A 26,650-nucleotide genomic window follows, 5' to 3' on the forward strand; every position below is an offset into this window, starting at 1 on the left:
ACCTCATGCCATGTGTCCTCCAGCAAGTCATGTATAGTTCTCATCTGAACAGCAGATAAGTGCTTCATGAGTTCTTTGAAGATATTACGAGTCATAAATATAAACAGCTTATTTACATTTCATGGCCATGTTTGGTCATGAAAAAGTAAATGTTCATGAAGCATTTCTGTACCTACTTACTTGGGGCCAGAAAGAATGAATATTTATGGGACAATTAATGATTATCCCTCTGTTTAAAAATGAATCACACAGACCTGGAGCACTGAGAAGAGCAACTGCCGGGAAAGCATGAAACACAGGCCTTGTGTGGTTGGTTCATGGGACCAAGGCTTGTACAACATTAGAAAATTCTCCATGCCTTCCCTCTGTCTTACCGTTTCCTATCGTTTTATTTTTCATACGTGAACATTGTCCTGGTTCATGGTACAATATTCCTGAACTGTTTTGTCTTTCATAGGTGCCAAGATTTTCGGAAAGGGAGCCAGTATACTAACAGGATTGGCTGAAATAGTCAACAAAGCACTTAAAGGTTAGGACTTTCTGCACCTCTGGGGTGAGAGGAGGGCACTGAGACTGAGGTCAGTCACCACTGGCTGATGATTCAATACATACGACTCTTGGGTGAAACCTCAATAAAAATCTATAAATATTGGCTATGAGAGCTTATAAGGTGGGGCTAAACGGTGATGGGTTGAGGGTGCTGTGCTCAGGAGGGCATGGAGCCTGCATCCAACTCCACTACATCCAGCCCTAAAGATCTCCTCCATTTCACTGTTTCTGAGTTTTTTCCTATATGTTACTCTTAGAACAGTGATTAAGAGTTTTCCTGAGTTTGGTCACTGGTTTGAGTGAGTTTTTGAGCATGGAGGCAGAGTGGAAATGTCAAGTTTTAGTCACTTGTTCAGAAACATGATAACCTGAGAACACGTGGCTGGCATCTGAAGTCTGGGAGGTCTCGATGCCTCAACCTGTGGCATCAGTACTAACTCCACAGATGTGGGCTCAGAGGTCAATGGACACTGGGCGCCCCGCTGGGTGAGGGGAATTGGATTGTTGTTGGAAAAACCACATACTTGGTGTCAGGAAAAAACCCAGACTCACCCTCCCCTGTGATTTGGTGGCTCAGGTGAGGATTGGGGAGAGCTGAGTAGTGAAAGTCAGCCCCTGGACCTGGAAACTCTACCCAGTTTTCTGTATTGTCCAGTTCCTAGCCAATCAATAGTGTATCAAGTGGGTTGTAACATTATCGTATGTTGTCTTGACCAGGCAACCCACTTGCTTATTCCTGGCCAAGTCATCAGCAGTTTCCTCATATGAACAGGGGAAATATGTTACATGAGTTCTTAGAACAGATGACCAGTTATGAAAGGAAAGAGTTTATTCATGTCTCACGACCTGATTTGTCCATTTTCCAACACAATGCCTTAAGCTGAAAAAAAAAATTCTCTACCTACTTTTTTTGGCCAAGTAAAAAATTTCTTTATCTAATAGTGTTTATTCCTGTATTATTAAGAGTAGTCAAAAGATCCGAGCCACGAGGGGTGCAGCTGAAGGGAAAGCAAGAAACACAGCCCTTGTGGGGTAGCCTGTGGGAGCAAGGCTGATACAATATAAGGAAAGTTTCCAGGCCCTTTCCCTTGTTGTTTTTTGACTGGCATTATCTTATTCATGTTTGTTCCTTTTCTTGTTTCACGGACCAGGTCTCCTAAAACTCTAAATTACTCTCTTTCATAGGTCAAGTAATGATTTCTGGTATACAATTCGATAACCATATGCCAGAGGAACTGCCAACACTCCAGATTGAATACTCAACACTCGGTGAGGAGAATAAAGGTTTGTATTTTCGGCACCTTGGGGAAGAGGGAAGGCCCCTAGGATTCAGATCAATGACCTATGATCAATGATTCAATCAACAAGCCTGTTTGTTGAAAACTCAACAGTGCATAAATATTTCATGGTAAATTTAGTGCATGTTCTGCCAATATGTATTCATCTAAAAAATTTCTTTACGTAGTTACATTGGGGCACAAGGAATATTTAGGTGTCAAATAATGAGTATTCCTCTATCATGAAAAATAATTGGAAGAAGCTGGGATGAATGCTCTGCAGGGAATGTAAGAAAGAGCCCTGTGCAGGTTGCCTCCAAATATCAAAGCTGTGACATTATTAGGAAAGTCTCCAGGCTCTTTCCCATATTCCCTTTTCACTATTGTGTATTTTCCATTGTTGTTCCCTCATTTGTCCACTGTTGACAAAGATTTTATTATCCATATTTGATTGTTGTTTTAGTTCATGGCCAGGACTCCTGAAACTCTCAAAATTTACTGTCTTTCCTAGGTGTGGAGACCAGCCATAAACCAGGCCTTGAGAAGCGTTCAGTAAAAAATGTGATTAAAAGTGTCCTCGGCGGTGTGATTAAAGGTTTGTTCTTCCTGCACCTCTGGGGAGAGGACAGGGCACTGAGACTGGGGACAGAGCCCACTGGCCCATGATTCAGTCAAAACACCTGTTTAGTGAAACCTCAGGAAGATTCCACAGACGTGGGCTTTCAGAGAGCTTCTGGGCTGTTAAAACAGGGCGGGTGGTGATGTGAGGGTTGTGTGTTCTCTAGGACATGGGGGCTCCCCACAACTGCACCTCCATGTTGCCTTGCACATCTACTCATTTTGGTGTGCCTAGAATTATCCTTAATAACAGGTGCAATCCCTATGTGAGTGGTCATCCTGAGTTTGGTCATCAGATTAACTGAGTTATTGAACATGGAGGTGGGGTAATGTAACTTCCCAGTTTTAGACACTTTGTCAAATCATGAGCGATGGGCCCACATGGCTGGCATCTGAAGTGAGGACAGTTCTGAGACCTCAACGTGCAGAATGTATATTCACTCCCCCGATTTCCTCTCTGAATTAAATTGCCTTGTTGCACACCCAGCGGGTGTTTGCAGAATTGGATGTTGTTTCTAGAGACACCACATATTTGGTGTCAAGGAAACCCAAGTCACTCTCTCTTGTCCTTTGTGAGCTCATGTGAGTGCTGGTCCAGGGAGTAATCAAAGTGGGACACTGCACCCAGAAGCCGTTACCAATTATCGGTATTTTCATAGTTCCCTTCAGAATAGGAGAGTGTATCAAGTGGGTTGTCACAGCACGTATCTTGTTCGAACCCTGACACCCTCATGCCATGTGTCATCTGGGAAGTCATCCACCGTACTCATCTGAAGAGCACATAAGCGCTGCATGAGTTCTTGGAACATAATGCCAGTCATAAATAAATAGCTCATTCACATTTCATGGCCATATTTGATCATTTTGCACCAGGAAATGTTTATGAACAATTTCTGTACCTACTTACTTGGGGCCAGAGAAAAAGAATATTTTTGGCTCAAATGATGGTTATTCCTCTGTTTAAAAATTAATCACAGAGACCTGGAACACTGAGAGGAGCAGCTGCCGGGAAAGCATGAAACCCAGGCCTTTTGTGGTTGGTTCATGGGACCAAGGATTTTACAATATTAGAAAATTCCGCTGGCCTTTCCTTTTCTCACTTTTCCCTATCATTTAATTTTTCATATGTGAACATTGTCCTGGTTCATGTTCCAATATTCCTGAAATTTTTGAAATGTTTGTCTTTCATAGGTTCCAAGATTGTCGGAAACGGAGCCACTATACTAGGAGGACTGGCTAAAATACTCAACAAAACACTTAAAGGTTAGGACTTTCTGCACCCCTTGAGAGAGAGGAGGGCACTGAGACTGAGATCAGTCACCAGTGGCTGATGAGTGAATACATATTGAACTCTTAGTGAAACCTCAATAACACTCAATATACATTGGCTCAGAGAACTTATGAGGGGGAAGAAATGGTCGTGAGTTGAAGGTGCTCTGCTCAGAAAGGCATGGAGGCTCTGACCATCTCCCTTCCTCCCGTGCACTAAATATCTCCTCGTATTCATTGTTTCTGAGATTTTTCCTGTAATGTACACTGAGAGCAGTGATTAAGAGTTTTCCTGAGTTTGGTCACTGGTTCGAATGAGTTTTTGAGCATGGAGGTGGAGTCGTGGAAATTTCAAGTTTCAGTCATTTGGTCAGAAACATGATAACTCAAGAGGACATGGCTAGCATCTGAAGTGAGGGATGTCTCCTACCTCAACATGTGGCATCAGCCCGAACTCCACAGATGGTATCAGAAGTCAGTGGACTTTGGACGGCATATTGGGAGTTGGGAATTGGATGGTTGTTGGTAAAACCACGGATTCGGTGTTAGGAAAAATCCCAGGGTCACCCACCACTGTAATGTGATGGCTCAGGTGAGTCTTGAGGATAGGTGAGTTAGGAAAGTAAGACTCTGGACCTGGAAACTCTCACCAGTTCTCAGAATTGTCGAGTTCCTAGCCAAGCAATAGTGTATCAAATGTGTTGTGACGTGACAGTATCGTGTCCTGACCAAGCCACCCCAATGTGTGTGCTGGTGCAAGTCATCTGCAGTTTTCTCATCGGAACAGGGAAACATGTTACATGAGTTCTTAGAACAGATGAGGCATTATGAATAGAAACAGTTTATCCACGTGTCATGACCAGATTTGTCCACTTTCCACCACAATGTGTTAATCTGAAAAAACATTCTCTACCTACTTGCTGTGGCCAAGTAAAAATATTTCTTGTTGGAAAAGGTTATTTATGTATTATTTAAAGTAATGAAAAGATGTAGAGCCATGAAACTGGGCAGCTGCAGGGAAAGAAAGAAACACAGACCTCGTAGGGTAGCCTGTGAGAACAAGGCTTTACAATATAACAGAAGTCTCCAGGCCCTTTCCCTTGTTGTCTTTTGACTGGTATTATCTTATCCATGGATGATCCTTTTCCTCTTTCATATACCAGGTTTCCTGAAACTCTTGAAATTTACTCTCTTTCACAGATGAGGTGATGATTTCGAGCATACAATTCAATAACTATACAGAAGAGGAATTGCCAACACTCGAGATTGAATACTTACCACTCACTGAGGAGACTAAAGGTTTGTAGTTTCTGCACCTCGGGGAAGAGGGACGGGTACTGAGATTCAGATCAATGACCAATGATTCAATCAATACGCCTGTTTCTTGAAACCCCAACAGTGCAGAAATATTTCATGCTGAATTTTGTGCATATTCCCTCAAGATGTATTCATCTCAAAAGATTTCTTTACCTACTTACTTTGGGCCACAAAGAATCTTTGGGTGTTAAATAATGAGTATTCCTCTATCATGAAAAATAATTATAGCAAGCTGGGATGAATGTTCTGCAGGGAATATAAGAAAGAGCCTTGTGTAGGTTGACTTCTGATACCAGAACTGAGGCATTATTAGGAAAGTCTTCAGGCCCATTCCCACACTCTCTTTTGACTATTGCGTATTATCCATTTTGTTCCCTCATTTGTCCACTGTTGATGACTATACTTTTATCCATATGTGATGGTTGTTTTAGTCCATGGACCAGGCCTCTGCAACTCTTGGATTTACTGTCTTTCCTAGGTGTGGAGACAAGCCATAAACAAGGCCTTGAGAAGCGCTCAGTACTACCTGTGGTTAAAGGCATCCTCGGCGGTGTGCTTAAAGGTTTGTTCTTCTTGCCCCTCTGGGGAGAGGAAGGGCACTGAGACTGGGGACAGTGCCCACTGGCCCGTGATTCAATCAAAACACCTGTTTAGTGAAACCTCAGGAAGAATCCAGAAATGTAGGCTTTCAGAGAGCTTCTGGGCTGTTAAAAGAGGGAGGGTGGTGATGTGAGGGTCCTGTGTTCTCTAGGACATGGAGCTCCCCACAACTCTACTTCCACGTTGCCTTGCACATCTACTCATTTTGGTGTGCCTAGAATTATCCTTAATAACAAGGTGCGACCCCTATGTGAGTGGTCTTCCTGAGTTTGGTCCTCAGATTAACTGAGTTATTGAACATGGAGGTGGGGTAATGGAACTTCCCAGTTTTAGACACTTTGCCAAATCATTAGGAATGGGTGCATTTGGCTGACTGCTGAACTCGGGACAATTCTGAGACTTTACATGCAGAATGTATGTTAACTCCCCCAATTTCTGCTCTGAATTAAATTGCCTTGTTGCACACCGCGTGGGTGTTTGGGTAATGGGATGTTGTTTCTAGAGACACCACATATTTGTTGTCAAGGAGACCCAACTCACTCTCCCTTGTGCTTTGGGAGCTCAAGTGAGTGCTGGGCCCGTGGAGTAATGAAATTGGGATATTGCACCCAGAAGCTGTTACCAGTTGTCGGTATTTTCAGAGTTCCAGGCAGAATAGGGTAGTATATCATGTGGGTTTTGACAGGCTGTGTCTTGCTTGGACCCTGTCACCTCATGCCATGTGTCCTCCAGCAAGTCATGTATAGTCCTCATCTGAAGAGCAGATAAGCGCTTTATGAGTTCTATGAACATAGTACGAGTCATAAATATAAACATTTATTCAGATTTCATGGCCATGTTTTGTCATTTTACACCAGTAAATGTTTGTGAAGCATTTCTGTACCTACTTACTTGGAGCCAGAAAGAACGAATATTTATGGGACAAATAATGATCATCCCTCTGTTTAAAAATGAATCACACAGACCTGGAGCACTGAGAAGAGCAACTGCTGGGAAAGCATGAAACACAGGCCTTGTGTGGTTGGTTCATGGGACCAGGGCTTGTACAACATTAGAAAATTCTCCATGCCTTCCCTCTGTCTTAACTTTTCCTATCATTTTATTTTTTATATGTGAGCATTGTCCTGGTTCATGGTACAATATTCCTGAAATGTTTGTCTTCCATAGGTGTCAAGATTTTCGGAAAGGGAGCCAGTATACTAACAGGATTGGCTGAAATAGTCAACAAAGCACTTAAAGGTTAGGACTTTCTGCACCTCTGGGGCGAGAGGAGGGCACTGAGACTGAGGTCAGTCACCACTGGCTGATGATTCAATACATACGACTCTTGAGTGAAACCTCAATCAAAATCCGTAAATATTGGCTCAGAGAGCTTATAAAGAGGCGATAAACGGTGATGAGTTAAGGGTGCTGTGCTCAGGAGGGCATGGAGCCTGCATCCAACTCCACTACACCCAGCCCTAAAGATCTCCTCCATTTCACTGTTCCTGAGTTTTTTCCTGTATGTTACTCTGAGAACAGTGATCAAGAGTTTTCCTGAGTTTGTTCACTGGTGTGATTGAGTTTTTGAACATGGAGGTAGAGTGGAAATGTCAAGTTTTAGTCACTTGTTCAGAAACATGATAGCCGAGAACATGTGGCTGGCATCTGAAGTCTGGGAGGTCTCGATGCCTCAACCTGTGGCATCAGTACTAACTCCGCAGATACAGTCTCAGAGGTCAGTGGACACTGGGCGCCCCGCTGGGTGAGGGGAATTGGATTGTTGTTGGAAAAACCACATACTTGGTGTGAGGAAAGAACCCAGACTCACCCTCCCTTGTGATTTGATGGCTCAGGTGAGGCTGAGGAGAGCTGAGTAGTGAAAGTCAGCCCCTGGACCTGGAATCTCTACCTAGTTTTCAGTATTGTCGAGTTCCTAGCCAATCAATAGTGTATCAAATGGGTTGTGACATCATGGTATATTCTCTTGACCAGGCAACCCACTTGCTTACTCCTGGCCAAGTCATTAGCAGTTTCCTCACATGAACAGGGGAAACATGTTACATGAGTTCTTAGTACAGATGACCAGTTATGAAAGGAAAACGTTTATTCATGTGTCACAACCTGATTGTCCATTTTACAACACAATGGCTTCAGGTGAAAAAAAAATTCTGTACCTACTTACTGTGGCCAAGTATAAATATTTCTTTATCAAATAATGTTTATTCCTGTATATTTAAGAGTAATCAGAAGATACTAGCCATGAGGGTAGCAGCTGCAGGGAAAGCAAGAAACACAATCCTTGTGGGGTAGCCTGTGGGAGCAAGGCTGATACAATATCAGGAAAGTCTCCAGGCCCTTTCCCTGGCTGTCTTTTGACTGGTATTATCTTATCCGTGTGTGTTCCTTTCCTTGTTTCACAGACAAGGTCTCCTGAAACTCTTGAAATTTACTCTTTTATAGGTCAGGTGATGATTTCTGGGATACAATTCGATAACCATATGCCAGAAGGATTGCCATCACTTCAGATTGAATACTCAACACTCAATAAGGAGAATAAAGGTTTGTATTTTTGGCACCTGAGGGAGGAGGAAAGGGCACTGAGATTCAGATCAATGACCAATGACCAGTGATTCAATCAATAAGCCTGTTTGTTGAAACCTCAACTGTGCATGAATATTTCATGGTGAATTTAGTGCATGTTCCGCCAGTATGTATTCATCTAAAAAATTTCCTTACATACTTACTTTGGGCCACAAAGAATATTTAGGTGTCAAATAATGAGTATTTATTATCATGAAAAATAATTGGCAGAAGCTGGGATGAATGTTCTGCACGGAACGTAAGAAAGAGCCCTGTGTAGGTTGCCTCCTGATACCAAAGCTTAGACATCATTAGGAAAGTCTCCAGGCACTTTCCCATGTTCTCTTTTGACTATTATATATTATCAATATTTTTTCCCTCATTTGTCCATTTTTGACGACTACTTTGTTATCCATATGTGATGGTTGTTTTAGTCTATGGACCAGTCCTCCTGGAACTCTTATATTGACTGTCTTTCCTAGGTGTGGACACAAGCCATAAACAGGGCCTTGAGAAGCGCTCAGTACTACCTGTGGTTAAGGGCATCCTTGGCGGTGTGCTTAAAGGTTTGTTCTTCCTGTACCTCTGGGGAGAGGACAGGGCACAGGGAACAGTGCCCACTGGACCGTGATTTAATCAAAACACCTGTTTGGTGAAACCTCAGGTTTCACCCACAAACGTGGGCTTTCAGAGAGCTTCTGGGCTGTTAAAACAGGGAGGGTGGTGATCTGAGGGTCCTGTGATCTCTAGGACATGGAGCTCCCCACAACTCTACTTCCACGTTGCCTTGCACATCTCCTCTTTTTGGCGTGCCTAGAATTATGCTTAATGACAAGGCGTGATCCCTATGTGAGTGGACTTCCTGAGTTTGGTCCTCAGATTAACTGAGTTACTGAACATGGAGGTGGGGTAATGGAACTTCCCAGTTTTAGACACTTTGTCAAATCATGAGGGATGGGCGCACATGGCTGGCATCTGAAGTGACGACGGTTCTGAGACCTCAACATGCAGAATGTATATTCACTCCCCCGATTTCCTCTCTGAATTAAATTGCCTTGCTGCACACCCAGTGGGTGTGTGGGGATTTGGATATTGTTTCTGGAGACACCACATTTTTGGTGTCAAGGAAACCCAAGTCACTCTCCCTTGTGCTTCAGGAGCTCGGGTGCATGCTGGGCCAGAGGAGTAATGAAAGTGGGACATGCACCCAGAAGCTATTATCTGTTCTCAGTATTTTCAGTGTTCCTGGCAGAGTAGGATAGTATATCAAGTGGGTTTTGACACGGAAGTATCTTGTTCCAACCCTGGCTCCTTCATGCCATGTATCCTCTTGCAAGTCTTCTATAGTCCTCATCTGAACAGCAGATAAGTGTTGCATGAGTTCTTTGAACATATTACGAGTTGTACATATAAACAGCTTATTCACATTTCATGGCCATTCTTAGTCATTTTAAACTAGGAAATGTTCATGAAAGATTTCTATACCTACCTAGGTGGGGCCAGAAAAAAGGAATATTTATTATCAAATAATGATTATCCCTCTATTTAAAAATTAGTCACAGAGACCTGGACCACTGAGAAAGGCAACTGCCGGGAAAGCATGAAACGCAGGCCTTGCGTCGTTGGTTCATGGGACCAAGCCTTGTACAATATTAGAAAATTCCACAGTCTGTTCCTTTGTTTTTCTTTGCCTATCATTTTATTTTTCATATTTGAACATTGTCTTGGTGAATGGTCCAATATTCCTGACATTTTTGAAATGTTTGTCTTTCATAGGTACCAAGATTTTCGCAAAGGGAGCCAGCATACTAACAGGATTGGCTGAAATAGTGAAGAAAGCACTTAAAGGTTAGGACTTTCTGCACCCCTTGAGAGAGAGGAGGGCACTGAGAACAGTCACCAGTGGCTGACGATTGAATACATATTGAACTCTTAGTGAAACCTCAATAAAACTCAATATGTATTGGCTCAGAGAACTTATGAGGGGGAAGAAACGGTAGTGAGTTGAAGGTGCTCTGCTCAGAAAGGCATGGAGGCTCCGTCCATCTCCACTCCTCCCGTGCACTAAAGATCTCCTTGTATTTACTGTTTCTGAGATTTTTCCTGTAATGTACACTGAGAGCAGTGATTAAGAGTTTTCGTGAGTTTGGTCGCTGGTTCGATTGAGCTTTTGAGCATGGAGGTGGAGTTGTGGAAATTTCAAGATTCAGTCACTTGGTCAGAAACATGATAACTCAAGAGGACATGGCTAGCATCTGAAGTCAGGGTCATCTCTCTACATCAACCTGTGGCATTGGCCCGAACTCCACAGATGGTATCAGAAGAAAGTGGACTTTGGACGGCATGATGGGAGCTGGGACTTGGATGGTTGTTGGTAAAACTATGTATTCAGTATTAGGAAAAAACCCAGGGTCACCCACCATTGTGATGTGATGGCTCAGGTGAGGCTTGAGGATAGGTGAGTTAGGAAAGTAAGACCCTGGACCCGGAAACTCTCTTCAGTTCTCAGAATTGTCCAGTTCCTAGCCAAGCAATAGTGTATCAAATGTGTTGTGACGTGACAGTATCGTGTCCTGACCAAGCCACCCCAATGTGTGTGCTGGTGCAAGTCATCTGCAGTTTCCTCATCTGAACAGGGAAACATGTTACATGAGTTCTTAGAACAGATGAGGCATTATAAATAGAAACAGTTTATCCACGTGTCACGACCAGATTTGTCCACTTTCCACCACAATGTGTTAATCTGAAAAAATATTCTCTACCTACTTGCTGTGGCCAAGTAAAAATATTTCTTGTTGGAAAAGGTTATTTATGTATTATTTAAAGTAATGAAAAGATGTAGAGCCATGAAACTGGGCAGCTGCAGGGAAAGAAAGAAACACAGACCTCGTAGGGTAGCCTGTGAGAACAAGGCTTTACAATATAACAGAAGTCTCCAGGCCCTTTCCCTTGTTGTCTTTTGACTGGTATTATCTTATCCATGGATGATCCTTTTCCTCTTTCATATACCAGGTTTCCTGAAACTCTTGAAATTTACTCTCTTTCACAGATGAGGTGATGATTTCGAGCATACAATTCAATAACTATACAGAAGAGGAATTGCCAACACTCGAGATTGAATACTTACCACTCACTGAGGAGACTAAAGGTTTGTAGTTTCTGCACCTCGGGGAAGAGGGATGGGTACTGAGATTCAGATCAATGACCAATGATTCAATCAATACGCCTGTTTCTTGAAACCCCAACAGTGCAGAAATATTTCATGCTGAATTTTGTGCATATTACCCCAAGATGTATTCATCTCAAAAGATTTCTTTACCTAGTTACTTTGGGCCACAAAGAATCTTTGGGTGTTAAATAATGAGTATTCCTCTATCATGAAAAATAATTACAGCAAGCTAGGATGAATGTTCTGCAGGGAATATAAGAAAGAGCCTTGTGTAGGTTGACTTCTGATACCAGAACTGAGGCATTATTAGGAAAGTCTTCAGGCCCATTCCCACACTCTCTTTTGACTATTGCGTATTATCCATTTTGTTCCCTCATTTGTCCACTGTTGATGACTATACTTTTATCCATATGTGATGGTTGTTTTAGTCCATGGACCAGGCCTCCTGGAACTCTTGGATTTACTGTCTTTCCAGGTGTGGAAACAAGCCATAAACAGGGCCTTGAGAAGCGCTCAGTACTACCTGTGGTTAAAGGCATCCTCGGCGGTGTGCTTAAAGGTTTGTTCTTCTTGCACCTCTGGGGAGAGGAAGGGCACTGAGACTGGGGACAGTGCCCACTGGCCGGTGATTCAATCAAAACACCTGTTTAGTGAAACCTCAAGAAGAATCCAGAAATGTGGGCATTCAGAGAGCTTCTGGGCTGTTAAAAGAGGGAGGGTGGTGATGTGAGGGTCCTGTGTTCTCTAGGACATGGAGCTCCCCACAACTCTACTTCCACGTTGCCTTTCACATCTACTTATTTGGGTGTGCCCAGAATTATCCTTAATAACAGGTGCGATCCCTATGTGAGTGGTCTTCCTCAGTTTGGTCCTCAGATTAACTGAGTTATTGAACATGGAGTTGGAACTTCCCAGTTTTAGACACTTTGCCAAATTATTAGGAATGGGTGCATTTGGCTGGCTTCTGAACTTGGGACAATTCTGAGACTTTACATGCAGAATGTATGTTAACTCCCCTGACTTCTGCTCTGAATTAAATTGCCTTGTTGCACACCCCATGGGTGTTTGGGTAACGGGATGTTGTTTCTAGAGATGCCACATATTTGGTGTCAAGGAAACCCAACTCACTCTCCCCTGTGCTTTGGGAGCTCAGGTGAGTGCTGGGCCCATGGAGTAATGAAACTGGGACACTGCACCTAGAAGCTGTTACCAGTTATCGGTATTTTCAGAGTTCCAGGAAGAATAGGATAGTATATAAAGTGGGTTGTGACAGAGTGTATCTTGTTCGGACCCTGTCACCTCATACCATGTGTCCTCCGGCGTGTCCTCCGGCAAGTCATGTATAGTCCTCATCTGAACAGCAGATAAGTGCTTCATGAGTTCTTTGAACATATTATGAGTCATAAATATAAATGTTTATTCACATTTCATGGCCATGTTTTGTCATTTTACACCAGTAAATGTTCATGAAGCATTTCTGTACCTACTTACTTGGGGCCAGAAAGAATGAATATTTATGAGACAAGTAATGATTATCCCTGTGTTTAAAAATGAATCACACAGACCTGGAGCACTGAGAAGAGCAACTGCCGGGAAAGCATGAAACACAGGCCCTGTGTGGTTGGTTCATGGGACCAAGGCTTGTACAACATTAGAAAATTCTCCATGCCTTCCCTCTGTCTTAACTTTTCCTATCGTTTTATTTTTTATATGTGAGCATTGTCCTGGTTCATGGTACAATATTCCTGAAATGTTTGTCTTTCATAGGTGCCAAGATTTTCGGAAAGGGAGCCAGTATACTAACAGGATTGGCTGAAATAGTCAACAAAGCACTTAAAGGTTAGGACTTTCTGCACCTCCGGGGTGAGCGGAGGGCACTGAGACTAAGGTCTGTCACCACTGGCTGATGATTCAATACATACGGCTCTTGAGTGAAACGTCATAAAAATACATAAACATTCTCTCTGAGAGCTTATGAGGTGGCGCTAAATGGCCATGAGTTGAGGGTGCTGTGCTCAGAACTGCATGGAGCCTGCATCCAACTCCACTATACCCAGCCCTAAAGATCTCCTCCATTTCCCTGTTTCTGAGTTTTTTCCTGTACGTTACTCGGAGAACAGTGATTAAGAGTTTTCTTGAGTTTGTTCACTGGTGTGATTGAGTTTTTGAGCGTGGAGGTAGAGTGGAAATTTCAAGTTTTAGTCACTTGTTCAGAAACATGATAACCTGAGAACACGTGGCTGGCATCTGGGGGGTCTCGATGCCTCAACCTGTGGCATCAGTACTAACTCCACAGATACGGTCTCAGAGATCAATGGATACTGGGTGGCACGTTGGGCCATTGGGAATTGGATGGTTGTTGGCAAAACCACATATTTGGTGTCAGGATAAAACCCAGACTCACCCTCCCCTGTGATTTGATGGCTCAGGTGAGGCTTGGGAGAGGTGAGTAGTGAAAGTCAGCCCCTGAACCTGGAATCTCTACCCAGTTCTCTCTATTGTTGAGTTTCTAGCCAATGAATAGTGTATCAAATGGGTTGTGACATCATTGCATATTGTCTTGACCAGGCAACCCATTTGCTTATTCCTGACCAAGTCATTAGCAGTTTTCTCATATGAACAGGGGAAACATGTTACATGAGTTCTTATAACAGATGATGAGTTATGAAAGGAAAGACTTTATTCATGAGTCATGACCTGATTTGTCCATTTTCCAGTACAGTGTGTTAAGCTGAAAACAGAATTCTCTGCCTACTTGCTGTGACCAAGTAAATATATTTATATATCAAATATTATTTATTCCTGAATTATTAAGAGTAATCAAAAATCTGAGCCATGACGGTAGCAGCTGCAGGGAAAGCAAGAAACACAATCCTTGTAGGGTAGCCTGTGGGAGCAAGGTTGACCCAATATCAGGGAAGTCTCCAGGCCCCTTCCCTTGTTGTCTTTTGATTGGTATTATCTTATCCATATTTGTTCCTTTTCTTGTTTCACGGACCAGGTCTCCTGAAACTCTTGAAATTTACTCTCTTTCATAGGTCAGGTGATGATTTCCGGGATACAATTCGATAACCATACACCAGAGGAATTGCCAACACTCCAGATTGAATACTCAACACTCAGTGAGGAGAATAAAGGTTTGTATTTTTGGCACCTGAGGGAAGAGGGGAGGGCACTGAGATTCAGATCAATGACCAATGACCAATGATTCTATCAATAAGCCTGTTGTTGAAACCTCAACTGTGCATGAATATTTCATGGTGAATTTAGTGCATGTTCCACCAGTATGTATTCATCTAAAAAATTTCTTTGCCTACTTACTTTGGGCCACAAAGAATATTTAAGTGTCAAATAATGAGTATTCCCATTCATACTTGGATGAATGCTCTGCAAGGAATGTAAGAAACAGCCCTGTGTATGTTGCCTCCTGATACCAAAGCTGAGGCATTATTAGGAAAGTCTCCAGGCCCTTTTCTACATTCTCTTTTGACTATTCCATATTATCCACATTTTTTTCCCTTGTTTGTCCATTTTTGACGACTATTTTGTTATCCATGTGTGATCGTTGTTTTATAGTCCATGAACCAGGCCTCCTGGAACTCTTTGGATTTACTGTCTTTCCTAGGTGTGGACACAAGCCATAAACAGGGCCTTGAGAAGCGCTCAGTACTACCTGTGGTTAAAGGCATCCTCGGCGGTGTGCTTAAAGGTTTGTTCTTCCTGTACCTCTGGGGAGAGGACAGGGCACTGAGACTGCGAACAGGGCCCACTGGCCCGTGATTCAATCAAAACACCTGTTTAGTGAAACCTCAAGAAGAATCCACAAATGTGGGCTTTCAGAGAGCTTCTGGGCTGTTAAAACAGGGAGGGTGGTGATCTGAGGGTCCTGTGATCTCTAGGACATGGCAGCTCCCCACAACTGCACTTCCATGTTGCCTTGCACATCTCCTCATTTTGGTGTGCCTAGAATTATCCTTAGTAACAAGGTGTTATCCTTATGTGAGTGGACTTCCTGAGTTTGGTCCTCAGATTAACTGAGTTACTGAACATGGAGGTGGGGTAATGGAACTTCCCAGTTTTAGACACTTTGTCAAATCATGAGGGATGGGCTCACATGGCTGGCATCTGAAGTGAGGACAGTTCTGAGACCTGAACATGCAGAAAGCATATTCACTCCCCCGATATCCTCTCTGAATTAAATTGCCTTGTTGCACACCCAGTGGGTGTGTGGGGATTTGGATATTGTTTCTGGAGACACCACATTTTTGGTGTCAAGGAAACCCAAGTCACTCTCCCTTGTGCTTCAGGAGCTCGGGTGCATGCTGGGCCAGAGGAGTAATGAAAGTGGGACACTGCACCCAAAGCTATTATCTGTTCTCAGTATTTTCAGTGTTCCTGGCAGAGTAGGATAGTATATCAAGTGGGTTTTGACACGGAAGTATCTTGTTCCAACCCTGGCTCCTTCATGCCATGTATCCTCTTGCAAGTCTTCTATAGTCCTCATCTGAACATCAGATAAGTGTTGCATGAGTTCTTTGAACATATTATGAGTCATACATATAAACAGCTTATTCACATTTCATGGCCATTCTTAGTCATTTTAAACTAGGAAATGTTCATGAAAGATTTCTCTACCTACCTACTTGGGGCCAGAAAAAAGGAATACTTATTGTCAAACAATGATTATCCCTCTATTTAAAAATTAGTCACACAGACCTGTACCACTGAGAGAGGCAACTGCTGGGAAAGCATGAAACGCAGGCCTTGCGTCGTTGGTTCATGGGACCAAGCCTTGTACAATATTAGAAAATTCCACAGTCCGTTCCTTTGTTTTTCTTTGCCTATCATTTTATTTTTCATATTTGAACATTGTCTTGGTGAATGGTCCAATATTCCTGACATTTTTGAAATGTTTGTCTTTCATAGGTACCAAGATTTTCGCAAAGGGAGCCAGCATACTAACAGGATTGGCTGAAATAGTGAAGAAAGCACTTAAAGGTTAGGACTTTCTGCACCCCTGGGGAGAGAGGAGGGCACTGAGACTGAGATCAGTCACCAGTGGCTGACGATTGAATACGTACGACTCTTGAGTGAAACCTCAGTAAAAATCCTTATATAAATATTGGCTCAGAGACTTTATGAGGTGGGAAGAAACGGTGATGAGGTGAGGGTGTCTGCTTAGGAGGCATGGAGGCTCCATCCATCTCCACTCCTCTGTGCCCTAAAGATCTCCTCCATTTCACTGTTTCTGAGTTTTTTTTCCTGTATGTTAATCTGAGAGCAGTTTAATAAGGTTTTCCTGATGTTGGTCACTGGTTTGATTGACTTTTTGAGCATGGAGGTGGAATCGTGGAAATTTCAAGTTTGAGTCACTTGGTTAGAAGCATGATACCTCGAGAACACATGGCTAGCATCTATAGTCAGGGCAGCCTTGATACCTCAAACTGTGGCATCGGCCCTGACTCCACAGATATGGTATCAATAATCAATGGACAGGGGGTGGCCCATTGGGTGTTTCAAATTGGATGCTTGTTGGAGAAACCACATATTTGGTGTCAGGAGAAATAGACTCACCCAGACTCACCCTCCCCTGTGATGTGAGGGCTCAGGTGAGTCTTGGGGCGAGGTGTGTAGTGATCATAAGACCCTGGACCTGGAAACTCTCACCAGTTCTCTGTATTGTTGAGTTCCTAGCCAATCTATCATGTATCAAATTAGTTGTGACATGACAGTATGTTGTCCTGACTTGGCCACCCACATGCTTCTGTCCTGACCAAGTCATCTGCCGTTTCCTCATCTGAACAAGGGAAATATTAGTTTTGGAACAGGGTTCCAAAAGAACGGAACAGGGTTACATTAGTCCTTTGAATAGATGACGAGTTATGAATAGAAAGACTGTATTCATGTGTCAAGAACAGATTTCTCCATTTTCCAACACAATGTGTAATTGTGAAAAAAGATTCTGTACCTGCATGCTTTGGTCAGGGAAAATATTTCTTTATCAAATAATGTTCATGCCTGTATTATCAAGGGTAATCAAAAGATGTTGAGCTACGTAGGAGGGCAACTGCAGGGAAAGCAAGAAGTTCAGCCCTCGTGGGGTAGACTGTGGGAGCAAGGCTGATACAACATAATGAAAGTGACCAGGCCCTTTCCCTTGTTGTCTTTTGAGTGTTATTAACTCATTCATGTTTGATCCTTTTCTTATTTCCATCACCAAGGGCTCCTGAAACTTGAAATTTACTCTCTTTCATAGGTCAGGTGATGATTTCCGGGATTCAATTCGATAACCATACACAAGAGGAATTGCCAACACTCCAGATTGAATACTCGACACTCAGTGAGGAGAATAAAGGTTTGTATTTTCTGCACCTCGGGGAAGAGCGAAGGGCAGTGAGATTGAGATCAATGACTAATGACCAATGATTCAATCAATAAATCTATATCTTGAGACCTCAACATTGCATAAATGTTTCATGGTGAGTTTTGTGCATGTTCCACCAGGATGTATAAATCTCAAAAAATTTCTTTACTTTCTTAGTTTGGGCAAGGATAAATATTTAGGTGTCAAATAAGGAGTATCCTGCTATCATGAAAAGAAATTAGAAAAACTTGGTATGAGTGTTCTGCAGGGAATTTGTGATTCCTCTGTAGGTTGACTCTTGATACCAAAGCTGAGAAATTATTAGGAAAGTCTCCAGTCCCTTTCCCATGTCCCATTTTGAATATTGTTTATTATCCATATTTGTTCCCTCCTTTGTCCACTCTTCACTACCATTTTATTAGGCATATTTGATCCTTGTTTTAGTTCATGGACCAGGCCTCCTGAAATCTGGAATTTCCTATTTTTCATAGGTGTGGAGACAAGCCATAAACGGGTACTTGAGAAGCGTTCAGTAGTACATGTGGTCAAAAGTATCCTCGGCGGTGTGATTAAAGGTTTGATCTTCTTGTATTTCTGGGGAGAGGAGAGGGCCCTGATTTTTGGAACCAGTAACCACTGGCCAATGATTCAATCAAAATACCTGTTTAATAAAACCTGAAGAAGAATCCATAAAAGTTGGCATTAAGAAAGCTTTTGGGCTGTTAAATTAGTGAGGTTGATGATATGAGGGTCCTGTGTTCTCTAGGACATGGAGGCTCCCCACAACTCCACTTCCACTTTGCCCTGCACATCTGTTCATTTTGGTGTGTCTAGATTTATCCTTAATATTATCGTGAGATTCGTATTTGAGTTGTCTTCTTGAGTTTGGTCATCAGTTTAACTGAGTTATTGAACATGGAGGTGGGGTAATGGAACTTCCCAGTTTTAGACACTTTGTCAAATCATGAGGAATGTGCCCACATGGTTGGTATCTGAAGTGAGGACAGTTCTGAGACCTCAACATGCAGAATGTATATTCACTCCCCTGATTTCCTCTCTGAATTAAATTGCCTGGTGGCACACCCAGTGGGTGTTTGGGGAACTGGATATTGTTTCGAGAGACACCACATATTTGGTGTCAAGGAAACCCAAGTCACTCTCCCTTGTGCTTTGGGAGCTCGGGTGAGTGCTGGGCCAGGAGAGTAATGAAAGTGGGACACTGTACCCAGAAGCTGTTACCAGTTATCAGTATTTTCAGAGTTCCATGCAGAATAGGATAGTATATAAAGTGGGTTGTGACAGGGTGTATCTTGCTCAGACCCTTTCACCCTCATGCCATGTGTCCTCTGGCAAGTCATCTATAGTCCATGGGATTTTCCAGGCAAGAATCCTGGAGTGGGTTGCCATTTCCTTCTCCACTGAACATATTATCAGTCATAAATATAAGCAGTTTATTCACATTTCATGGCCATGTTTGGTCATTTTCCACAGGATATGTTCATGAAATATTTCTCTACCTTCTCACTTGGGGCCAGAAAGAAAGAATATTTATGGGTCAAATAATGATCATCCCTTTATTTAAAAATTAATCACACAGACCCTGACCACTCAGATATGGAACTGCTGGGAAAGGGTGCAAACCAGCCCTTGGCTCATGGCACCAAGCCTTGAACAATATTAGCTAATTGTCCAGGCCTTTTCCTTTGTCCACTTTTTCCTATCATTTTATTTTTCATATTTGAATGTTGTCCTGGTTCATGGCCCAACAGTCGTGAAAATTTTGAAATGTTTGTCTTTCTTAGGTACCAAGATTTTCGGAAAGGGAGCCAGTATACTAACAGGATTGGCTGAAATAGTCAACAAAGCCCTTAAAGGTTAGAACTTTCTGCACCTCTGGGGAGAGAGGAGGGCACTGAGACTGAGATCAGTCACCACTGGCTGACAATTCAAAACATATGCCTATTGAGTGAAACCTCAATAAAAATCCATAAATATTGGCTCAGAGAGCTCATGAGGTGGGAAGAAACGGTCATGAAGCGAGGGTGCTCTGCTCAGGAAGGCATGGAGGCTCTGTCCATCTCCACTTCTCCCATGTGTGAAAGATCTCCTCCATTTCAAGGTTTCTGAGTTTTTTTCCTGTATGTTAATCTGAGAACAGTGATTAATAGTTTTCTGAATTTGGTCGCTGGTTCAACTGAGTTTTGAACATGGAGGTGGAGTCATGGAAATTCCAAGTTTCAGTCACTTGGTCAGAAACATGATAACTCAAGAACACAAGGCTGGCATCTGAGGTCAGAGCAGTCTTGATACCTCAACCTATGCCATCGGCCCTGACTCCACAGATATGATATCAGAAGTCAATGGACAGTGGGAGGCCTGTTGGGTGCTGGGAATTGGATGGTTGGTGGAAAAACCACGTATTTTTTGTCAGGAAAAATAGACTCACCCAGGCTCACCCTCCCCTGTGATGTGAGGGCTCTGGTGAGGCTTGGGGAGAGGTGAGTAGTGAAAGTGAGCCCCTGGACCTGGAAACGCTCACCCATTATTTATGTTGTCGAGTTCCTAGCCAATCAATAGTGTATCAAATGTGATGTGACATGACAGTATCTTGTCCTGACCAGGCCGCCCACATGCTTGTGTCCTGGGCAAGTTATCAGCAGTTTCCTCATCTGAACAGGGGAAACATGTTACATTAGTTATGAATAGAAACAGTTTATCCATGTGTCACGACCAGATTTGTCCACTTCCCACCACAATGTGCTAATCTGAAAAAATATTCTCTACCTACTTGCTGTGGCCAAGTAAAAATATTTCTCTATCAAATAATGTTTACTCCTGTGTTGTTAAGAACAATCAAAAGATGTCAAACCACGGAGGAGGGCAATTGCAGGGAAAGCAAGAAACACAGCCCTTGTGGGGTAGCCTGTGGGAGCAAGGCTGATACAATATAATGAAAGTCTTCAGGCCCTTTCCCTTGTTGTCTTTTGACTGTTATTATCTTACCCATGTTTGATCCTTTTCCTGTTTCATGGGCCAGGCCTCCTGAAACTCTTGAAATTTACACTCCTTCATAGGTCAGGTGATGATTTCCAGAATACAGTTTGATAACCATACGCAAGAGGAATTTCTTACACTCAATATGGAATACTCAACACTCAGTGAGGAGATGAAAGGTTTGTAGTGTCTGTGCCTTGGGGAAGAGGGAAGGGCACTGAGATTCAGATCAATGATCAATGACCAATGATTCAATCAGTAAGACTATTTATTGAAACCTGAACAGTGTGTAAATATTTGGATTCAGAGTTTTCTGGGTGGTCAATACCATTTTGAGGGTGCTGTGTTCCCTGGGGAATGGAGGCTCCACACACCTTCACTGCCCCTTTTCCCTACTCCTCTCCTCCATTTCACTGTGAATGTTTCATGTATATTCATCTGGGAACAGTAAGTAAGTGTTGTCCAAAGTTTGGTCATCATTAACACTCAGTTATTGAACATGGAGTTGGGATCATGGACCTCTCCATTTTAACCATTTGGTCATAAGCAAAACTAAGTGGGGACCACATTGCTTGCACTAAAGTGAGGACAGTCTTGGGTGCTCAACCTGCGGGATCTGCAGTAACTGCATAGATATCATACCAGACATCAGTTGACTGGGGGACACCCAGTGGGTGTTTGGAGAATGGCTTAATGTTGGTAGAGACACCATATATTTGTGATAGGATAAACCCAGGCTCAGTTTGCCCCTTGATTTGGGGGCTTAGGTTACCTTATATACAAGGAAGTAATGAAAGTAGGTCACCAGCTCAAGAAACTCTTACAAGTAAACTGTGTTTCCTGAATTCCTGGTAGAATCATATATTATATCAGATGAGTTGTGTGACACTATAGCAACTTGTCCTGACTCTATCATCCACATGCTCTGTTTCATGGGAAAAGTTATCTGCAATTTCCTCACCTGAAGAGGGGAAATACGTTACATACATCCTTTGAACAGAGTTCCAGTCATGAGTATAAAGAATTTATGCCCTGCTATCTTAGTGTCTACAGCATTTGGAAGTTTAGTTTCCTGACAAGGAATTGAACCTAGGACTACTTAATTGGAATACAGATTCCTAACCACTCGACCACCTCAGAAGTCTTATAGATGTTCTTCAGCTTATCAGAGGCATTATACCTATCTTTCTTAAAAGACTTAATGAGGAGATATACATTTGTACATGATTACTATATCATGCCATCCCCAGCAACATTCATATTCTGTCCCAGAAGGGGTGTTTTCACATGGGCATTTCAATTTGACCACACTCCACAACCCTAACATTCTCTCTTGCAAACAAACTGGTGGTTCTAGTTGTTGTCCTTGTACGGAGCAGTGATGACCATCCTCATAATTGTGCCATTGTCCCTCTAGTTTCACCAACTTCTAAGCCTGCCTTCTGCCTGGAGCCTAAAGTAACAGGTGGCTGCAATACCATGATGACCAGGTACTTCTACAATGCCCAGACCGGCCTCTGTGAGCAGTTTGTGTACAGTGGCTGTGAAGGAAATGCAAACAACTTCGAGAAGTTAGAGGACTGCATGAAGACCTGCTCTCAAGAGGCAGGGTCCCTGTGGTAAGACAGGGGGCAGGGCACTGGAGGAGGGGAAGGGCTGGGGAAAGAGGTGGGGCTCAGGGGGCCGCACACCATTCACCCTGCACAGTGTCCTCCTCCTCACTGCTGCCAGGAGGGGAGGCTGCAGTGTCCTGTGAAACCCACACTGAGCGAGGTCTCCAGGGAGAGAATGGCAGAAGGTCAACCCCTGATGCCTCTTTGTGGTCCTCTCAGCCTGATCACATGCTCCCCTTTCTTAGATGGGAACACTGACTCAGCCACCCTCCAGGGCAGGTCTGCAGTGCTCCTGAGCACCCCACCTAGGCTTAGAAAACTCACTTCCTTCTTGTTTGTGATTCGGGAATGTGGTTCCATATTTTTCTGAAAATACAGGATCTATTAAGTTGACCATTGTCCAGGTCTGGGGCTACACTGATGGCACTCAACAAGTTCCTTTCTTTTTGCAGAGGACACGCGAAGAGTAGTCCCTGAAACTCTGATGTTCGAGGAGGACTCCTGCAGGGCTGGGCTGTGTCTACATCTGAACGTCTTCAGTCTCCTCACAGTCCTTCTCTCCCTGCCCTCCTCAGCAGAATGTGCCTATTTCCTTTCCTCTATTGGTCAACACGTCTAATTCTCTTCTATCCAGGTGGCTCTCATTACCATGAGAGCATGTCTTCCATTTACCCCTAGCACTTCACACGGTTCCTGACACCAATGAGGCTGTTTATAATTATTTGAGTAAGGAAGGAGTAAGGTAGGAGCACATTCCTCATGACCACATTAACTCAGAGCCTGCAGTGTAACACAGGATTTTTGTTTTCACCTCCATCCTCACGGCATCTTCACCTTCATCCCTGTGCCCACCATCACTGCTCTCCTTGTGGATGTCCAAGGTGGTATTTCCAGAATCCAGTTCTGAGCATCAGTCATGAGAGAAGAGTTTCATTTAAAAATGTTTCTTGACCGTACAATGATTTGCAATTTTCGTTTCTGTAGCCTCAAGCACTATGGGTTATATTTCAATAAATGCACGTTCAAAATTAAACTGACTAGAGTGGAGTCTGTTGTTTGTAATTACAAACCTCAACCAATAGGGTCCATGGAAATGGTGGTCCTTCTCACTGTTCTGCAGACTGTGAGCACCTAACCTTTACCTTTCCACAGACTGTGCCCTACCGAGTATAGGAAGCAAACTCATTATGTCATCAATGACTTCTTAATAGCTGCACAAGTTACACAGAATCCTGGGAGATACACATGTCAACATGACAGCTTTTCTTCCTTACCTCTAAGTTCAGTCAAACTGGGGGGCAGGCTGTCCTCCTGACTCTCATAAGGAGAATGGGCGTGAGGTTCAGTTGTCCACTTTTCTAAGAAATCCGATTCCTTGAGGTCACATGTAGGGAGGGGGCTTCTAACTTCAGATAAAGAAAGGGCAACTACTGTTTAGTGTCCTTGGCTCTGTGTTAGCATTTTGCCTGCATTTTTCTATTTATCATGCTAAGAATCCTTCAAGGGAGGAAATGGAGACATAGAGATGGCACTTAGGTGCTGTATTCATTTCCAAATATGGCGGGTCCCCACTCTCCCAAGCAGAGGTTCTTTGATGATGCTTTCTTGCTCAGCATCTTGGAAGATTTAGAATGAAGGCAACTTTGGAAACAGACAGTATCTGTTTCACTATGTCATGGAGACCAGAGCAAGTATTAGTATTTGAATAAAGGAGAACACACAGGGTGTTGGTACTCTTTTTCATATCTTTCCAGTCCTGGGAAAACTGTCAACATCTCTGAGCTTTGCTTTATTTATAAAAATAAGGAGAAGGCTTGTACTTGTCAATGTTTCTAACCAGAGAACACTAGAATACTCCCGTTTCTAGTTGAACTCATTGAGTTTATTACTCACTGCAGCAAGGAAGTGGTATTATCTTGGATAATAATATGCAGTCCTCTTAAGACAATGTTAGAAAGAACTTATAAGATGTGGGCTTCTGAGCTGAATTTGGGGATGATTTCAGATAGCTGGCTTTGAATGGATGATATTTAGGAAGTGTGATAGTTCTCTGAGTATCTTAATCTTAACTCTAAGAGGCAAAGACTAGATAGGGGTTAGAGTTGTACTTGGCCAAGAACTAACAGTCACTCAAGATAGGAAGGTGTATGGTCATATTGATGGTTTGTGTAATGTTTCCTTTGCTCAGTGCTCAAACATGATTATCCAATGTCCTATTTTTGTGTAGATCTCTCACCAACCCAGAATGGTCTCATCTGGTGTGGAAGCATTGTAAAATGTTTATGTTGAGCAGGAGAACAGAAGGGCCATTGTGGTACCAGCTCAGGTCTTGGAACTCAGAGGTTGCTTTTCTCTTTATCAATCTCAAAGGGTCGTGATGAGAGTGAAAGAGATGTATTTGTTAAATGCTTTGTTCCAGTGTTATCAGAGTAACCATTTGATGAATGTCAGACATGATAATAGTGATAGTAATACTATATTGTTGCTGTCATTGTTGCTCAGTCACCCAGGTGTGTCCCACTCTTTGCGACCCCATGGACTGCAGAATGCCAGGCCTCCCTGTCCCTCTCCCAAAGTTTTCCCAAGTTCATGTCAATGCATCAGTTTTGCTATACAGCCATCTCATCCTCTGACACTTTTTTCTCTTTCTGCCCTCAATCTGTCCTAGTATCAGGGATTTTTGCAATGAGTTGGCTGTTCGCATCAGATAATCAAAATTCTGGAACTTCAGCTTCAGCTTTTCCCTTCCAATGAGCATTCAGGGATTATTTCCCTTAAGATTGACTAGTTTGATCTCTTTGCTGTCCAAGGGACCTGCAGGAGTCTTCTCCAGCATCACAGTTTGTAAGTATCAATTCTTCAGGCTCCGCTTTCTTTCTGGTCCCGGTCTCAGAACCATACATGACCACTGAGAAGACCTTAGACTTGAGTATATGGACCTTTCAAGCAGAGTAATGTCTCTGCTTTTCAACACACTGTCTAGTTTTGTCATAGTTTTCCTAACAAGAAGCAATCATCTTCTGATCTCATAGCTGCAGTCACCATCCACAGTGGTTTTAGAGGAAATCTGTCACTACTTCCACATTTTCCCCTTCTATTTGCCATGAAATAATGGGGCCAGATGCCGTGATCTTCTTTAAATATTTAGTTTAAGCCAGCTCTTTCACTCTTCTCCTTCACCCTCATCAAGCAGCTCTTTAGTTGCTCTTCGCTTTCTACCATTAGGCTGGTATCATTCACATATCTGAGGTTGTTGATGTTTCTCTCATCTCTTGAATCCAGCTTGTAATTCATCCAGCCTGGCATTTCTCATGATGTGCTCAGTGTATAGGTTAAACAAACAGGGTCACACCAGACATAGTTGATGAAACAGAGGTAGATATTTTAATGAAATTCCCTTGCATTCTCTGTTATCTAGTGAATGTTGGCAATTTGGTCTCTGGTTCCTCTGCCTTTTCTAAACCCAGCTTGGACATCTGGAAGTTATTGGTTCACATAACACTGAAGCCCAGCATGCAAGATTTCGAGGCACGACTTTATTAGAATGGGAGGTAGGTGCAATTGTCCAACAGTTAGCACATTCTTTAGTGCTATCCTTTTTGGGAATTGGGATGAGGATCAACCTTTTCCTATCCGTGACCACTGCTGAGTGTTCCAGATTTGCTGACATATTGAATGCAACACCTTGACTGTATCATCCTTTAAGGTTTTGCGTAATTACTGGAATTCCATTGCATCCACTAGCTTCATTAACAGCAGTGCTTCCTAAAGCCCACTTGACTTGGCAGTCCAGAATGTCTGCCTCTGGGTGTCTGACCACACCATCATATTAATCTGGGTCATTAAGATCTTTTTTGTACAGTTCTTCCATGTAGTCTTTCCATCTTTTCTTGATCTCTTCAGCGTCTACTAGGTCTCCACCTTTCTGTCTTTTATTGTGCCCATCTTTGGGTGAAATATTCCCTTGATATTTCCAATTTTACTGCAGAGATCTCTGGTCTTTCTCCTTCTTTTGTTTTCTTCTAGTTTTATGCACTGTTCATTGAAGAAGGCCTTCTTTTTTCTCTGCGCTGTTCTTTGGAACTGTGTATTTAGTTGGATATAGCTTTCTGTTTCTCCCTTGTTTTTTTGCTTCTCTTCTTTCTTCAGCTACTTGTAAAACCTCCTCAGGTAACCACTTTGCCTTATTGTTTTTCTTTTTCTTTGGAATAGTTTTGTTTGCTTCCTCCTATAAAATAATATGGACCTCTGTTCATAGTTCTTCAGGCACACTGTTCACAAGTTCTAATCCCTTGAATCTATTTGTTAACTCTACTAC

The 26,650-nt window shown here is 42.8% G+C and overlaps 1 protein-coding gene across 1 annotated transcript in view; it reads left to right on the plus strand.

Annotated features, from left to right (window-relative positions):
* LOC133044310 (uncharacterized) overlaps positions 1-22,342 on the plus strand; it is a 107,744-nt gene extending 85,402 nt beyond the window's left edge. Inside the window, 17 exon segments of the mRNA XM_061125702.1 lie at positions 458-529; positions 1,735-1,833; positions 2,338-2,421; positions 3,636-3,707; positions 4,914-5,012; positions 5,509-5,561; positions 11,879-11,920; positions 13,129-13,159; positions 13,162-13,200; positions 14,400-14,498; positions 14,987-15,070; positions 16,288-16,359; positions 17,618-17,716; positions 18,217-18,300; positions 19,528-19,599; positions 20,800-20,898; positions 22,137-22,342. Coding sequence (XP_060981685.1) covers positions 458-529; positions 1,735-1,833; positions 2,338-2,421; positions 3,636-3,707; positions 4,914-5,012; positions 5,509-5,561; positions 11,879-11,920; positions 13,129-13,159; positions 13,162-13,200; positions 14,400-14,498; positions 14,987-15,070; positions 16,288-16,359; positions 17,618-17,716; positions 18,217-18,300; positions 19,528-19,599; positions 20,800-20,898; positions 22,137-22,342 — 1,406 coding nt within the window.
* The last annotated feature ends 4,308 nt before the right edge of the window (positions 22,343-26,650 follow it).

Source organism: Dama dama, chromosome 23, assembly GCF_033118175.1.
Source record: "Dama dama isolate Ldn47 chromosome 23, ASM3311817v1, whole genome shotgun sequence".
Taxonomy (NCBI): Eukaryota; Metazoa; Chordata; class Mammalia; order Artiodactyla; family Cervidae; genus Dama; species Dama dama.